At 46.8% G+C, this 17,707-nt stretch overlaps 2 protein-coding genes across 5 annotated transcripts; one reads left to right on the forward strand and one right to left on the reverse strand.

Annotated features, from left to right (window-relative positions):
- The first annotated feature begins 7,431 nt into the window (after positions 1–7,431).
- On the forward strand, positions 7,432–15,746 carry Trim72 (tripartite motif containing 72). The gene is made up of 7 exons (XM_026400320.2): positions 7,432–7,623; positions 8,168–8,564; positions 11,181–11,276; positions 11,364–11,594; positions 12,109–12,131; positions 12,772–12,890; positions 13,777–15,746. The coding sequence occupies exons 2-7, from the start codon at positions 8,175–8,177 to the stop codon at positions 14,349–14,351; spliced, it is 1,434 nt and encodes a 477-aa protein (XP_026256105.1). The 5' UTR covers positions 7,432–7,623; positions 8,168–8,174; the 3' UTR covers positions 14,352–15,746.
- On the reverse strand, positions 8,573–11,174 carry Pydc1 (pyrin domain containing 1). Of its 4 annotated transcripts, none has more exons than XR_003301833.2 (3): positions 10,026–11,174; positions 9,720–9,763; positions 8,573–9,539 (listed from the first exon to the last, which is right to left on the reverse strand). XR_003301833.2 is itself a non-coding variant. In XM_026400324.2 (2 exons), the coding sequence occupies exon 1, from the start codon at positions 10,323–10,325 to the stop codon at positions 10,056–10,058; it is 270 nt and encodes an 89-aa protein (XP_026256109.1). In that variant the 5' UTR covers positions 10,326–11,174; the 3' UTR covers positions 8,573–9,763; positions 10,026–10,055. The 4 variants fall into 4 exon arrangements, 2 of the variants coding, with proteins under 2 accessions (XP_026256109.1, XP_026256108.1); XR_013344354.1 differs by having other exon boundaries at positions 10,015–11,174; XM_026400324.2 differs by having other exon boundaries at positions 8,573–9,763.
- Positions 15,747–17,707: the final 1,961 nt, after the last annotated feature.

The raw sequence follows: 17,707 nt of genomic DNA on the forward strand, positions 1-17,707 counted from the left end.
TAATTTATTTTTTTAAAAAATATTTTTAGTTGTAGATGGACACAATACCTTGAACCCAGTGCCTCACACTTGAGAGGCAGGTGCTCCACTATTAGTAGAGCCACAACCCCATCCCCCAGCTAATTTTACTCTTTAAAATTTTTTTTTAGTTGTAGATGGACATAATACCTTTATTTTTAATGTGCTGAGAATTGAACCCAGTGCTTCATATGCACTAGGCGAGCACTACCACTGAGCCACAATCCCAGTCTTAATTTACTTTTTAAAAAAAATACATATTTAGTTGTTGACAAACCTTTATTTATTTATTTTTATGTGGTTCTGAGAATTGAACCCAGTGCCTCACATATGCCAGGCAAGTGCTCTACCACTGAGCCACATCCCCAGCCCTAATTTACTCTCTTTTTTCGGGTGGTGTACTGGGGATTGAACTTGGGGGCACTCAACCACTGAGCCACATTCCCAGCCTTATTTTGTATTTTATTTAGAGAGAGTCTCATTGAGTTGCTTAGCACCTTGCCGTTGCTGAGGCTGGCTTTGAACTCAAGATCCTCTGTCTCAGCCTCCGAAGCTGCTGGGATTACAGGAGTGTGCCACTGTGCCTGGGCTAATTTACCCTTAACATGACTAGTAAAGGTCCTGTTGGTCTGGACCCTGTGAACCTTTCTAACGTGTCTCAGCCAATTTTCCCTCCATCTCCAAGCTGCAGTCTCTCAGTTCTACAAATGTGCCAGGATCCTTTGCCTCTGTCTTTGCAAGTGCTGTTCCCTCAACCTTGAAATCTCTGCCTGACAAATGCTTGGATCTTTAGTCCTCAAGTGAAATGTTACTTTCTATGGGATACCAGGCTTAGAATCCTTCCTACTCTTGTTCATAACACTTGTTTGTAGCTCGCAGCAATTATGTTTGTGTATGTTGCTGGGGATAAAAACCCAGGGTCTCCTGCATGCTATACATGCTCTACCACTGCTTAATCACCTTAAAGTTTCCACTGTTGAAATTTCCAACACATGAACCACAGCAATGAATATTGGGAATTCTAAATTTTCTCATTTTAGGTAGGTTAGAAGAATAATTATTTTTAGTGAAATGATCTGACATTATGCATTTATTCATTTGTTGAATATTCATCTCATTAGAAGGTTGACTCTGGTTCAGGTATTTAAAAAAAAATTTGTTGGGGGTGTTTGCTGATGTTTATTGGAGGTGCTTTCTCAGGACAAGAAGACAGGGCAACAGTGGCTGCTATGGGGAGTCTAGAGTAATGCACACTTTTTTGGGAGGGTACTGGCAATTGAACCCAAGGGTACTTTACCACTCAGCTATATCCTTAACTCAATTTTATTTTGAGCCAGGTGGGTGATGCATGCCTGTAATCCCAGCGACACAGGAAGCCGAGGCAGGAGGATTACAAGTTCAAAGCCTCAGCATTTTAGAGCTTATCTTAAAGAATAAAAAGGGCTGGGGATGTGGCTCATTCGTTAAGTGGATTAATCCCTGATATCAAAAATAAGAATAATGAAAGTAAAATATAAATAAAATTTTAAAAAGGACTAAGGATGTACTTCAGTGGTAAAGCACCCTTGGGTTCAATCCTCAGTACCAAAAAAAATTTGAGACAGGGTATTGCTAAATGGCTAAGTCTTGAATTTGTGATCCTCCATCCTCAGCCTCCTAAGTCTGCCACTGCTGGGCATCGACCAATTATTATTTTTTTTGGAGTGGTAGTAAGAGATGGGAATTAGAGCTTTTAAAAGTAGCAAAATGTACTGTTGGTCCTCTTTTCATTTTGTAGAAATTGGGGAGAAAAGTTTGGTTCTTTGAAAAGTTCTTAGTTTCAGTTCCCTCTCAGATTCAGTGCAGGTTCAGTGATCTGTCTTGCTCATTGCAGAATCCCCTGCATCAAGACAGTATCCAGTACATAGTAGATTATCAGTAAAGACTGGCTGAATGAAGGAGTGAATGAAGCTGTGGTGTCTGAAGAATGTTATAGTCAAGAGATTCAAGCAGGGTGGCAGGGCCCTGCTTCCTATCCTTGTAGCATGTCCCTCACAGGCTGGGGTAAGCTATCCTTACCATGAGTGGCACTTGTGGTGCAACAGCCAATGTTCCTTGACCTATGGCAGCTTATTATGGCTCCTCACTGGTATTTGTCCTTCTAGACTCTCCAACTCTTTTTTTTATACCCTGTGGCCAGAAGGATATATCTTTCTAACCCATGTATATGGCCCTGTCCCTTCTCTCTAGAGCTCTCAGAATCAAGGCCAAGCCACTTGTGTTGACCTTCAACAACCGTTGCTAATCTTCTCAGGCGTATCTTCACCTTGCTGGCCTTTGGGCCACATGTACCACCTGGCGAGTTCCTGTGACATTTATCAGTAATCACCTTTTCTAAGAAAAAAATTATTTGTGCTCTTCTTTAGGATGTGATCCTTCACACGCATTTGTTTTTTTTTTTTTTCTTTCTTTCCCTCCCTTCCTTTCTATTGCCCCACCCCTCTCTTTCTGTACAGGGATTGAAGCCAGGGGTGCTTTGCCATTAGCTGCATCTCCAACTCTTTATATTTTAAATTTTCAGACAAGGTGTTGCTAAGTTGCTGAGTCTGACTTTGAACTTGCGGGACTCCTACCTTAGTCTCCCAAACTGCTGGGATTACAGGTATAGGCCACTGCACTTGGCTGAACCTGTTTTGTCTTGAACCTGTGTTTGAATGGGGAGGACTTTGCTTCCAGTAAAACCAATGTAATGTGTTCAACTTAAACTTTGGTGCTGCAGGAACATGCACTGAGGGGAGTGTGAGAGGAAGTGTGTATTATGTGTGTGATGCTTAGAACCATCAGTGGACTCCTCCTCATTCCCAACTTTCTGATGGTAAGGGAGGTGAGCATGTAGGTTATGGTGGGGTGATACTATGTCCCTTTCTTTTGTTTCTGGGTAACACTATCCAGGACCACTCCTGTTGAGCCCATGTGGCATCCAACCAGTGTTATCCTAGTTACACACATATCCAGACTAAGCCCCTCAATCTCCTGGCTGCTATTGTTAACTGACGTCCTCTCAGAGTGTTAGCACTTTGGTTAGGGACATAAGAGACAAGGGAAATGCAGTAATTCAGAGCTGGAATCCTCATTCCTACAAGCAGTTTTTGTCTGAAGCTCAGTGAATACAAGTGATACCTTGGGCAGGTTAATGAGCATACTGCCAATTGTGAACTCAGAAGGAAACAAAGTTTATGAAGAATCTTTTTTTCACTGTCTTATTGAACTTCCATATCTTGACTCTTACTATTTTATAGGCACTGTGCTAAGCACTTAACATGCATAATCTCATTTAGTTCTTAATCCCATGAGATATGTGTATTTATTCCTACTTTACTGTGGGGAAAACAGGTTTTCAGAAATTATTTTGGCAGCCTACCCTGCTAGTGAGTGATGAAATGATTAAACGCATGTCCTTCTATCTCCTAGTCCCAAATTGCAACCAACATTCCCAGAGTCCCATTCCCTGCCTTCAAAAAACTGACAAATTGCTTGCAGAGCTTATGTGTACAGGAAATATGTCTGATTAACATTAATAGTAATAGTATAACTTTCTATTTAAAAATGCTCTAGAACTTACAAAACATTTAGAAAATAAGGAATAATGGGAAAAGCAGGAAGTTGAGGGATCTCAGATTTGAATCCCATATCCTCTGTCTCCTAGCTGTGTGACTTAGGAAAGTCAAGTCCCTTCTCTCTGGGGCTATGTCAACCCATAGGGGAAATCAGTGCTCTGAGAAGGGCAGTGACTTGCCTGTGTCCCCCAGGGAGATCAAGACAAAGCCTGCTGGTTTCTGAAGACTGCCACCATGGTTTCTACCTGGGAAGGTAGGAATGGGAGCATTTGACTTTTTGGGAATCCACAGTATACCCTTCTCCTTTAATACCCACCCATCCACACCCCTTTCTGAGCCTCAGAGGCTCAAGCCTCTGAGCTTTGACCCTAGGTAGGCAAGAATCTCCAGGTCTCAGCTCAGGTTTACCCTTGCTCCCCTGGACAAGAGCCAGAATGATTGGTGGAGGTAAGATGCCTGGATGTGTTATCCTCACTCAACAAAGTAACTATTGAATTGCTGAAGTGAGACTATGCCTTCTGGGGCCAGATGGACCACAGATTGCCAGAACATGGGGCGAGCTACTTTATCTCTTTGTTATGGCTTCTCTATAAGAGAAATAGTGATAGGGTTATGAAACTTAAATGAGTTAAGAATTGTTAAGTGGGGGCTGGAGTTGTGGCTCAATGGTAGAGCACTTGCCTATCATGTGTGAAGCACTGGGTTTGATTCTCAGCACCAAATATAAATAAATAAAGGTCCAGCAACAACTAATAAAATATTAAAAAAAAAAAAGAATTGTGCCTGGGCCAGACCTCCCACAAAGTCTTTGAGCCAATCTTTCCCTAGATATGGCTTCTTGCACCACTTTTGTCTTGCCACCTGCCTAAGATAGTCAAATGTCCCTTTCATGGGATAGAGGCCAGATCCATCTGCCGAGAAGGATTGAGTTGATGTCACCTCTCAGTCCTGGCTACCCATTTTTTTAAAAAATATATTTTTAGTTGTAGATGGACAGAATACCTTTGTTTTATTTATTTATTTTCTGTGTGGTGCTGAGGTTCGAATCTAAGGCCTCAAACGTGGCAGGCAAGTGCTCCACTGCTGAGCTACAACCCCAACCCTGGATACCCACTCTTGTGGATGTGAGGGTCAAGTGGCCAGAATCTTCAGTCCTACTTGGAACTGATGGAAATTTCAAATGTAATCTAAATTCTGGATGGTGGATTTTGAGCCTAAGTGAAGTGACTTGTAGTTTCAGAGATCACCTCCAAATACACCACAGTCCCCACACCCTTCCTGTTACTCAAGGCCATGTCTGAGCTGTCAGAAATAGCAGAGAAGGGGCTGGGGATATGGCTCAAGCGGTAGTGCGCTTGCCTGGCATGCCTGCGGCCCAGGTTCGATCCTCAGCACCACATACAAACAAAGATGTTGTGTCCGTCGAAAAATAAAAAATAAATATTAAAATTTTCTCTCTGTCTCTCTCATTCTTTCTTTAAAAAAAAAAAAAAAGAAACGGCAGAGAAGAAATCAGAGACTCAGAGACAAAAAGAACTGGGGAAATAAGACTTACCTCTATTTCTCAATATCCCAGTAAAGAATACTACTCTTCCTGAGACTTCCCTGCTAACAGAATTAGATCTATAGTTATTTGTATAGGTAATTTCTCTTTTTTAAGTTAATATTTATTTTTTAGTTATAGGTGGACACAATATATTTATGTGGTGCTGAGGATTGAACCTAGTACCTCATGCATGTTAGGCGAGTGCTCTATCTCTGAGCCACAATCCCAGCCTTAGGTATTTGCTCTTTATGCAAAAGAATAAAGTTTTTTCCTTCCTGAGAGGACCAAATGGTACAGCCTGAGCAATGTCTCTAGGTTCAGCCTCCAAGGTGCCAAGAAGCCAAGTGTAGCTATTTTTTAAAGCAGGTCAGTGTGAGCTTGTACTGTCAGCATGGAGCATGCAAAAGGAATGAATTCTCAAACTTGGAGACAAGTCCTGGGACTAGTCATAAAAGCTAAGACATGCAAGGGGCTATCTGATTCTTGGTGAGATTTTATGTACCTACTGAAGTCTTGGAGTAGAGGGGAAATATTCAAGCAGAGGAGGGTGACAACTGCTTCCTCCTCTTCCCCGCCCCCCAGACACTGAGTCCAGGGGTGCTTAACTTCTGAGCCACATCCTCAGCCCTTTTTATTTTTTAGAGACAGGGTCTCACTAAGTTGCTTAGGGTCTTGCTAAATTGCTGAGACTGGCTTTGAACTCATGATCCTCTTACCTCAGCCTCCTGAGCTGCTTGGGTTACAGGTGTGCACACTGTGCCTGCTTCCCTCCCCTTTTTAAGCAAGGAAAATAGTGTTTTCTTGTTGCTTACCATTGGGGAGTCTGGTTACTTACATAGGTTAAATGACCTGGCTTTTATCACATCATCCTAGGGCCAAGGTGGTCCAGAGCATTTACTGTGAGTTATTTAATAAAAATCTGATGATTGATTCAGAATATCTCATGTGCACATTTAAGGTACTGAATATTAAAGACCCCAGAGAGAGGCAAAGAGAGAGTCCAAAGGGGAGAGATTAAGAGACTGAAACAGAAACTCAGACTGAGAGGGACAGAGAGAGTTCAAGGTAGGAATGAGCAAAACTGGGTAAAGGCTGAGCAAAGCAGAGACTGAGGTCAGATGAGAGGGACTGAGTCTGAGTCTGTGTTTATTACATTCTTTGAGTATTCATTGAGCCCCTATGGTGGGACACATCATTTTAAGCTGGAGTCAAGCACTGAACAAAATTTATATTCTGATAAGAGAAGACAGACAATAAACCAACGAACAAGTAAAATGCATTGCATGTCAGATGGAGATAAATGCTATGGAGAAAAATAAGCAGGAGAGGTGTTGGGGAGATAAGAGTTATAAAATCAGGGAGTTGCTGGGTGTGGTAGTATGGTACTATGTCCTATAGTTCAAGCTACTTGGGAGGTTGAGGCAGGAGGATACTGAGTTTGAGCTCAGCCTAGCCTACTTAGTGTGATGCTGTCTTAAAACAAAATGGTCTCAAGGAAAATGTGACATTTGAGTACAGATCTGAGAGGAAAAGGAAGAAGTCTTGTAATATCTGGGTTTGAGAGTCTTCCAGTCAAGAAGTGGCAAGTGCAAAGTCCCTGAAGAATAAGGGGGAGGGAGAGTTGAGAAACAGATCAGAGCAATGAAAGGGGTCAAAGGGGTAGGGTAGGCCTCAGGAGGACTTTGGTTTTTTATTCTGAATGAAATTTAAACTGAAACTTGAAAGATAAGCTTACAGGAAGGCCTGAGGCTCCCAAGGAAGAATTGAGTTGTGGGCTTCAGGCTCTGGATTCAGTCCATTCATTTATTCATCTGTTTAACTTCCAATCTCCAAGCATTTAGGGGAGCCCACTTTGTTTCAGGACTTGTGCTGGCACTAGGGAAGAAATCCTTTTCCCTTGCTCAGAAGAAACTCTTTCAGGGTTTCAAGCCCTCCTGCTGGATAATAACATCATTGTGACTTGATGAGCAGTAAACTTGGGAAATGAGTGTGTGGCAAACTGGGGAGGAGTTATAGGCAAGGAGGAAGGAATCCATAGGGTGTGGAGGTGGACGTGAAGAAGGGGAGAGCTCTCCCAGTTTTCTGGCTTTTCTGTGGTGTAGAAGGCTCTGTCTCCAGTCTGGGCTAGGGAGAGAGCAGCTGATGGGCCAGGACAGGTGGCCCTGATATGAGATGCCTGCCTGCTGACTACTCAGCCCTCACTTTTAGAACAGTTTCCAGAAGTGATGGGAGGGGATGGGCAGGACAGCTAAATATAGTCCTGGGGCCATGGCTTAATCTGGGAGGGTCTGACTTCTGTTCACTATGTGCCCATCATCTGTGGTGTCCACTGCCAGCTGCCCCTGTAAGATCCCTGTCCTTGCTTTGAGTCTGCCTGTTGTGTATCTGACTCTCCTATAGTAGGGTTGACCCTTACTGGTCCTCCTGGGAGTCTCTTTTGTTCTAAGATCTCCAACCAGACCTGTGAGTCCTGTGGGCCTGGAGATATGGGGCAGGGGTGGGCTGGAGATATGGGGCAGGGGTGGGCTGGGGATCTAAGAAATGAGTGAGAGGAGGGTTAGGGGTGAATTTCTAGAGGATTTGGGGCTGGGGGTTGACCAGGCCTGAGTTAGAGGCTGATGCCTGGGGCAAGGATGAGCAAGAATAGTGGGCAAGACTGTTTGGAGCCTGACTTTGTGTTTAGGAACTGGGGTTGTTAAGGGTACGGATATGTGAGTGAGTGTGTGTGTTTAACATTTTTAAAAATGTGTTATTTTTAGATATACCTGACAATAGAGTATATTTTGACATATTATATATACACGGATGGCAGATACATTTTTTAATGAAGAAATGTTTGAATTTGCCTTTGTGACTGAAACTGAGTTCTCTTTCCCCTTGGCCCAAACCAGAGTCCCTTCCAGTATGGGATGTGAGGTCTTTTTAGGCTGCAACTCCTTCCTTTGAACACAGACTAGGACTCAGCCAAGGCCCTTGGGCCTCCCTGACCCACCTTTTCTCCTCCCAGGTTCCCCATGTCTGCTGCACCAGGTCTCCTGCACCAGGAGCTGTCCTGTCCGTTGTGCCTGCAGCTGTTCGACGCTCCTGTGACCGCTGAGTGCGGCCACAGTTTCTGCCGCGCCTGCCTGGGCCGTGTGGCAGGGGAGCCAGCAGCGGATGGCACAGTGCTTTGCCCCTGTTGTCAGGCACCCACACGGCCGCAGGCGCTTAACACCAACCTGCAGCTGGCTCGCCTGGTGGAAGGTCTGGCACAGGTGCCACAAGGCCACTGCGAGGAACACCTAGATCCTCTGAGCATCTACTGCGAGCAGGACAGAGCACTGGTGTGCGGTGTTTGTGCCTCTCTTGGTTCACACCGCGGCCACCGCCTGCTGCCTGCGGCCGAGGCCCATGCACGCCTCAAGGTGCTGGACCTTGCAGGGTTCGGGGTGGGATGGAGTTGTTGGATAGCATAGGGCCTGAAGGAGCAGGAAGTTGCTGCATTGATTTGAATCTGACTTCAGAGGTCCCTGGGCTCCTGGAGTTGCTAGGGGAAGCAGATGGGGCAAGGTGGCCAGTGTAGGGGGGCGGGCTGGGAGCAGTGCTGCTCAACTAGATTTCCCAGTGGCAGTCCCAGGAGTAACCTAGAATTGTGGGGGCGGAGTCTGCTGAATTGAGGGCTAATGTGCGATTGGATGACCCGGGTGGTCCTGTCAGGCTGGCAAGTAAGTGTGGCGTGGGATCCCATAAGACTAGAGGATTGAGATTTGAGGCATGCCAGGAGGCGGGGCACATGCTCTCCTGTAGTGCACAGCTGCTTGGCTGAGGCCCTTGCACCCAACACAAACTTAAGCTGCCAAACTCACATGTCTGAGAGTCACCACATGGGGCTTAACAGAAAGGGAGAAAGGGAGGCAGGAAGGACAAGGCATGCCTAGGCCTGCACCTCAGTGCGCAGGCCTAGGGTGGCATCCAAGAGCATAGTCCAGGTTGCTTTTCAGGAGGAGCTATAAGTCCTTAATACCTCGACAGCTCACGCACAGTTGTACGTGCCCCAAGTTTTGCAAACCTCATGGATACCCAGGAAAGATACAAACATTGACGAATGGAGACAATGGCACACATTAGCTTGCGCATATTATACGAATGCAAATCACATGCATGTAGCTGCCAAAAGATCCAAAGGGTCCAGGAAGGTCTGTCTTGAAGTATTTATTGGGTTATAAACGACAGGTGCAGGTTTGGGGGAAGCGGAGTCTGGAGGCAAGGGCGGGTTCCTAGATTGATCTCTGCTGAGGGGACGAAGGCAATGTCTTCCCCTACTGTTGTGTATGCTGGGCTGGGGTGGGGGTGGGTGCTTCATCAGCATTTTGTTGCTCCTCTTCTTAGCCCCCAGTCTCCTAGAGAGGGTAGATAACTGTTTTTTATGCTGGTATTTGAGGCCTCTAGACTTCCCCAGGGGAGTAGCCTAACAGCCCCTCCCACTTCTGCTTTTCTGCAGTCAGTCCAGTCCTGGTTGGTGGTCTCCTAGCCCATGGCAGGAGCCTCCTCCCAGGGGCCTGCCCAGTCCATGCTCTCACCTCTGCTGATGACTCCAGAACTCCCAAACTCGCCCATCTTTTATCTGTGAAGATAGAACAAAACCCATTAAATGGAACAGGGTGTTAGGCGACCCAGGGACCTCCAAGGGCTCCAGGGACCCAATCATCCAGGATCCACACCAGCCCAGCGCTAAACTACAGGGAGGGGTTGGCCAGAGGTCTGAAGGGGAGCTTAAGAGGGAACCTGAAGGAGGAGGGGTCAGGAAGACTCTGGGGCAGAACTGGACACCTGGAGCCCTGCGAGCAAGAGGGGTTGGGTCCCGTGCCCCCGTACCAGACTCATACAGAATGAATGGAATCCTCGGTGCTGGAGACTCATGCAACCCCCTTAAGTCTCGTCGCCTCTTCCTGCATGCCCATGTCCAGCAGCACGGCTGCGGTGAGTTCTGCTGCGTAGTCCTCACGGTAGAAGACCACCAGCTTGTCGGTGAGGTCCACTGCGTCGAGTGGCATGAGCGCCCCCCGCGGGATGTTCCGACAGCCCTCGCGCAGCTGCACCGCCCCCACTTTCAGCTTGAACTTCTTGAGCTCATCCGTGGTCAGGTTCTCCAATGCCTCCAGGATGGCGTCGCGTTTCTTCCCCATGGCTCAGCTCTGCAACCTCTGAACCTCCGAAAGCCAGCTCCTTGAGCCTCCAGACCTGTCTGTCCGTCCCGCACCAGTTGGGGACGACGCCTGAGAGGACGTCTTAGGGAGGAGACTGATCTGGCAGCCGGCCCAGGAGGAGGCTGGCTCCTGCTGGGCGGGGACTACGCAAACACCTAATGGGCCCCCAGGTTCCCCCTGAGAGAATAGAAGGTTCCAATTTGTTGAGGTGGGCATGGCTGCTCCCATTCTGCAGAGGAAAAAAATCGAGGTTGGAAGCCATGTAGGCAGTAAGGCATGGGTGATTCTAGGACCTTGCAGCAAGAAGTGGCTTTGGCAGGAGCAATTAGGAGTTTCCCTATACTCTCATTTCACAAACTAACAGGTCTTGGGTAGGATCCAGCTGTGTTTACTTGGTCCGTGTAGGGATCATATGTATTAAATTGCCTGCTCCCAGAGCCCAGGGTGTGCAGGAAGCCTGGCTGGAAATTAGGCTGATGTTCTGCTTTTAAGTAAGGTGTGAAGTCAGGAATAGGGAGAGATTACATTTCTTCTTTTCCACATCCTTTATTCACCCTGAAAGCCAGTTGTGTGCCAAGTACTGTACTTCCCTGTCTGGGGGTGGAAGGGGGGAGTCCAAACAGCATGAGAGGGTAGGGTCAGTGGAAGGTAAGGCCAGAGAGGAGTTAACAAAATTGAATGACCAGGGCCTTAAGGCATGCAAATGTGTTTGGGGTTGAGGATGTGGCTGGAAGTAGAGCTGGCTTTGAGGTTGAGCTACAGAGGATGAGTTTAGGGGGAAGGTGTGGGTTTGGAGTGGGCAGCACAAATTCCCTCTTTTGCCCTGCTTCCCAGACACAACTCCCACAGCAGAAGCTGCAGCTGCAGGAGGCCTGTATGCGCAAGGAGAAGAGTGTGGCTGTGCTGGAGCATCAGCTGATGGAAGTGGAGGTGAGGGGCTAGCATGGCAGAGCCTGCTCGTGGTCCAGGCTGGGAGTTCCCAGCCAAATGCTTTTGCTTCTCTCCCATTTCCCCCAGGAGACAGTGCGTCAGTTCCGGAGTGCTGTTGGGGAGCAGCTGGGCAAGATGCGGCTGTTCCTGGCTGCGCTGGAGGGTTCTTTAGACCGTGAGGCAGAAAAAGTTCGGGGTGAGGCAGGAGTTGCTTTGCGGCGGGAGCTGGCAGGTTTAAACTCTTACCTGGAGCAGCTGCGGCAGATGGAGAAGGTGCTGGAGGAGGTAGCTGACAAGCCACAGACTGAATTTCTCATGGTGAGTATTGAATGACTTCCTCTCCCAAGTCCCCTGGCTCAGGCTTCATCCCATTGTCAAATGGGGACCCTGAGGCCCAGAGAGGGTCAGGGATGAACCAGGGTCACATATTCAGGGAGTAGGCTTCAGGACTGTAGTTTAGGCTGGACATTGCAGAAGAATACTATCTTTAAGTGGGTACCATCCATATCACAGACATTATAGGTTTGCATAATTAGTAGCATAATTTTCTTTCTTTTTTTTACTAAAAATAATAATTATTTATTTATTCATTATTAGTATAAATATTTAACAGGTAAATTCAAGTTTCTTGGTGAGGGGGCACTTTTTTTTAAAAAAAATTGACATAAAGGTAAAAGACTGGGATGGCCTTGAGCGTGTGTATCTTAACTTCTCTGATTTTTCCTGATCTTATACTCAGCATTTGTGTTTGTCTGTCCCATCCTCAGAAATCCCTAGAGTCCTTCCTGTGTGCTTTACTTCCATTATTTTTTTTTTCTCTCTCTCTTTCCAGAAATACTGCCTGGTGACCAGCAGGTGAGATCAACTTGGCTCTACTCCTTTGCCCAACTTGTACTAGTCTTCTAGGGTCACTAGCTGGCTTACCCTCTACTCACAATAAATCTGCAAACCCCTATTCACCCACTGCTGTGTCCCTGAACTTTGTATTGAACATAGACATGAACCAGACCTGGTCCTTATCCTACTTTAGGGTAGACATGGGCAGGGACAGAGGCATCATTGTGTGCTTGATGCTGCTGGAGAGGGAAAGGGGTGGCCAGTGGGGGACAGAGTGAAGAGCAAGTGCAAGAACTGAAAGGGATGAGAAGCTTGGACTTTGTTTCAACAGAAGGTCCCCTGCCCACATTGTATGTATATAACAAAAATTTGGCCATTTTAAATGCACAGCTTTTGTTCAGTGGCATTAAGTATATTCATGTTGTGCAACAACTATCTCCATCCATTTCCCATTTCCAGGATTTTTTTTCTTTCTTTCTTTCTTTCTTTTTTTTTTTACATTCCCAAACTGAAACTCCAGTAGAAGAGTTTTAAGCAGGAGTGTGATGTGGGGAGATCCTGGAGCTTCCTCTCCCATAGCTTCTGTCTTTCTGTCCTTGGGCACTTTCTCTTACTCTTCTTGCACACAATCACTTCTCTCTCATCTCTCCACCTCCAGACTGCAGAAGATCCTGTCAGAGTCACCACCACCTGCACGTCTGGATATCCAACTGCCTGTGATCTCAGATGACTTCAAGTTTCAGGTGTGGAAGAAGATGTTCCGGGCTCTGATGCCAGGTACTGGGAGGGGCTGACTCAGGGTTTGTATAATGGGGTGCGGGTGTTGATAGCAGACCCCAGCCACATGTAGAGAGGCCTGCCAACCCCAGCTTGGAAGGTGCCCATTGCCCTTTTACCTCTGCAGCCCTATAACTTGTACTTGGAGGAGGACCTTTAAGGGCATGGGGTTGACAGTGGGTTACTGACAAGGAAAGAATGCAGCTAATCTCGGGTTTTGCTGCTGCAGCAGATGGGAGGCTGGGGCCTGGGTTTGAACCATTGATTCCCTGTATGATCCTTGGCCAGTCCCAGCCCTTCTCTGGGTATGGAGTTGATGATTTCTGCTAATTGGGGGCTGAGGATCTGCAGAATTCTTGGAACCTTGAGGACTCTGGCCTAGGTGAGACACTGATATTAATGGCCTATATTTGGGGAGGTCCAAGAATTCAGCCTCCATTCCAATGAGCTAGAGCACCTCTGAGTGCTATAGGTTACAGAGCTCCATACAAACACTTATGCCTGGTGCCGCCCTTACTGCCTCTGAGGGTTGGGGTGGATTGGAGGTGCCCCCAGCATATTTAAGAGACAACTATGGCCCAGAGGATAGGTCAAGCTAGAATATGAACTGTTCTATTTCTTGCTCTGTGACCCTGGGCCTCACTCAGATAGTCAGTGTATTCCTTATATCAACTTAGTCTTTTTCCCCACCACCTAGAGAGGTAATCACGGCCTCATTTTACAGCTGAGCAAACTGAAGTTCAGTGGTGTGTTTTTGGCCCTAGCTAGAAAGCAGAGAGGGGCCCACATCCAGAGATATTGAGAGGATTAGAGGAAACAAGCTGGCCCTACGCTGGTAGAGAGGAGGCTCAAGGAGGCAAGGGCCTGACTACTGTCTCTCTGGCAGCGCTAGAGGAGCTGACTTTTGACCCAAGCTCAGCGCACCCCAGTCTCGTGGTGTCTCCCTCTGGCCGCCGTGTGGAATGCTCAGAGCAGAAAGCGCCGCCAGCGGGCGAGGATACTCGCCAGTTCGACAAGGCCGTGGCGGTGGTGGCGCACCAGCTGCTCTCCGATGGCGAGCACTACTGGGAGGTAGAGGTGGGCGACAAGCCTCGCTGGGCTCTCGGCGTGATGGCAGCGGATGCCACCCGACGTGGCCGACTGCATGCAGTACCCTCACAGGGCCTTTGGCTGCTGGGGCTGCGCGATGGCAAGATCCTGGAGGCGCACGTGGAGGCCAAGGAACCACGTGCTCTGCGAAACTCTGACAGGCGGCCTTCACGGGTGGGCCTCTACCTAAGCTTCTGTGATGGTGTCCTCTCTTTCTATGATGCTAGTAATTCCGACGCGCTCGAGCTGCTCTTTGCCTTCCACGAGCGCCTACCTGGGCCGGTGTATCCCTTCTTTGACGTGTGCTGGCATGACAAGGGCAAGAATGCCCAGCCGCTATTGCTCGTGGGGCCTGATGGGGAGGAGGCCTGAGCCACCTGTCTGGGTGGGAGAGGGGTGCTGGGGTCCTGACCATAGGAAGAGTCTCCTTTGTCAGGCCTGGAGGGACTTGGGTGGGGGGCGGGTGGCCAGGGCTGAAGACAGGGCAGAGGGGCTGGATACTGGGGTGTCTCCAAAAGTTCTGAAAAGTATGGGAGTTGGCATAAACGGGAACAACTGAGAGGGATTAGGGTGTCCTTGTGAATGGGACCCATAAGGAAGGGAGATCCAGAGTCAGGTCAGTTAGGTAATCTTTCTCTGGGGACCAGGAGGCCCAGAGTTCCAGGAAGAAACTGAGGTTGAGGGAGAAGAGGGAATGCGGGTTAGATTTGGTGAAGATTGAGGTGAGAAGTTTGAGAAATCTGAAGAAGGGGTGCCTGGAGCCTCACATCCCACTCCTCTGTAAGGCCCTGGGGCAGGAGCTCTAGACTCCCCAAACCTGAAGACCTTTTACTTAGTGCTTGTTTCAGATGGTCTTTTTCAAATCATGGAGTAGTGACTAGATAAAACATAGATAGTTGATTTTCTGATGCAGTAGGTCTGAGGCAACAAGAAATTATCACTTTTAATAAGTTCACTGGGAATCCTGATGCTGCTGGTCACAGTGGGATCACACTTAGAAGCACACCCTGCCTCTTTAGCCAGCCATTAGTTAGATCAAGTCATAAGTCCAAAATATATTCCTCCATTCTACAGACATTTAAAAACTGCCAGAGCCTTGGTGGGTAAATAAGTCAAACTTCAACTTATTTCCCTTTGCTTCTGGAATGTCTTAGACACCGAGGAAATCCCCCAGGTTGCCCACCAAGAGAAAAAACCTGATGCTAGACCCTCTTTGGGCCCTGCTGCTTGTGGAAAATAAAAGATTCCCACTAGGGTTTACAGAATTGGCCTCTCACTACTTACTTCTTGGTTCATACCTTTAGTTTTATCTCAGAGGCTGCTCCAGAGTAACCACTAAGGCTCAAGGTGAGTTTGCTGGAGGGAGAGGCCTTTGGGGATTTGAGCAGGTAGGATTGGAGGCTGCTCTACCATTTATCCAAAGGTGATGGCCCTGATCATTCACTCTCACAGGCTAGATCTGTCACTGCTGCTGTGTGACAGACAGAGCCTGGGGTCCCCTGGCTCCTGAATCTGTGTGGGGATTTTCTTGTTGGGGGCTGATTATGGGACTGAGAAGGTAAAAGGAGATTGTGGGTGGGATAAGAAAGACTTAAAGGGGGAATACATTTGAGTGTGTCTCTCAGAGGGAGGCCTGTAGACCTTGGCTTTGGGAGACATGGAGGATTAATTTAAGAAGTTCTTTCATGCTAGAAAGTAAAGCAATAAAGTTAAAAGAATTACTTGGTTGTAGAATCCAGCACCATTAATAAAAACTATTATAATCGAGCTTCCTCATTAAATCTGTGTGAAGAGATAAATGGCCTGTTTTTAGACAGTAGCCTTCGAATTGCCCTCTTTGCCTTTAGATGATCTTTCTAAAAAAAAAAAAAAAAGGTTCCATCGCCAGCATTGGAAAATAAAAACAAAAACAAAAAACAAGCAAATGACTCCCACAACAACCTACAAATGTGGTCAGATGTTTTAGTTGCTCAAAACTTTCAACAACTCCCTGTTGCCTACAGGATCGAGCCCTAAGTCTTTGGCTCTGCATTTGAGGTGCCCAGTCATTCTCCATGCTCACCCTCTATCACTGTCCCATGTATTTCTACACTTGGGCCCTATAGAATTCTTGGGGTCCCTACACTCCCTACATCTTGGAACTCTTTCTCTAGGAATGCCTTCAAGACACTCCAAACACTACAATTTATTTTCCTGTCTTGACTGTCTAAGCCTCCAGAGTTACTGTCCATTCTGGATCTCTCAAGCACCTTCTTCCTAAAGTACATCCATGGCATTGAACTTTCTATATGGGTGGCTGAGGAGAGATGCTGGTATCCAAGAGTCCCTAGTCTCTTTCTCAGGAAGTGGGTACTTGAGAAGGAGATACCAAAATTAAATATTCAAGAACTTTATAAGGGCAGATACCTGTGTGAGAGAAAATGGGGAGGGCCATCAGATTGTGATGAAATCCTACCCTGAGTGAAGGAGAGAAGATTGGAAGGAGAGAAGCATCTTTGACTGTTTTGGGGACTCTTGCAGCCAAAGCCAACTATCCAAAGAGTCCTGTGTCTTCCAGGTACTATCCTTGACTTTGTCTCTCTACTATGTTTAGTCAAAGTCTGACCTCTGTCATTTATGTTCCCTTTGGTTGGAATTATGTCAGGGAACTTTCTTTTCACAGTGGCCACATGTTCTTGCTGCATAGAGTTGCCCCGACTTGAGCTGTGTGCATTGATGGGAATGATCCCATGTCTGCCATGGCTGACTGGGTGAGAGATGGAGTTTGTGGGCAACTCCTAGAGAGAGAGTTCCTTGTTGAGTGGTCTGACCCAGTCAATATCCCTTGGGATGTAAGATGATGAAATGTAAACAAAGAAGTGGATCCTTTCAGCATTTGTGTCCTAGAGGACAGTATCTCCTCTTTTAGTACTATTATGGTGTGAATATCGTTTGTCCAAACCAAAATTGACGCTTGCTCCCAGTGTAATGATGGTCTTTCTTTCTTTTAAATATTTATTTTTTAGTTTTTTTTGGGTGGACACAATATCTTTATTTTATTTTTATGTGGTGCTGAGGATTGAACCTAGTGCCTTGTGTATGCCAGGCGAGCGTGCTACCACTTGAGCCACAACTCCAGCCCCTCTTTTTTTTTTTTTTTTTTTGGTACCAGGGATTGAACCCAGGGACATTTAACCACTGAGCCACATCCCCAGCTTTTAGATTTTATTTTGAGACAGGGTCTCGCTAAGTTACTTAGGGCCTTATTAATTGCTGAGGCTGCCTTTGAACTCGTGATCCTTATGACAACCTCCTGAGCTGCTGGGATTACAGGTGTGTGCCACCATACCTGGCCAGTATAATGACATTGAGAAAAGGGAAAGCAGAGGTATTTTGAGTCATGCAAGATTTACCCCATGGGCTGGGATTGTGGCTCAGTGGTAGAGTGCTTGCCTAGCATGCATGAGGCACCGGGTTCAATCCTTAGCACCACATAAAAATAAAGATATTGTGTCCACCTAAAAAAATAAAAAATATTTTTTTAAAAAAGATTTACCCTCATTAAGGTATTAAAGTAATTCCCATGAGAGTGGGTGAGTTTTGGGGAGAGTGAGTTGTTATAAAGTGAGTTTGGCTTCCTTGGCTTTCTCTTACTTCCTCACTTACCACATGATCCTCTCTTCTGCACACACCCAACTTTTGTTTTTCTCCTATACATGGAGCAGCATGTGACTTTTACCAGAAGCTGA

Source organism: Urocitellus parryii, chromosome 9 (genome assembly GCF_045843805.1).
Source record: "Urocitellus parryii isolate mUroPar1 chromosome 9, mUroPar1.hap1, whole genome shotgun sequence".
NCBI lineage: Eukaryota > Metazoa > Chordata > Mammalia > Rodentia > Sciuridae > Urocitellus > Urocitellus parryii.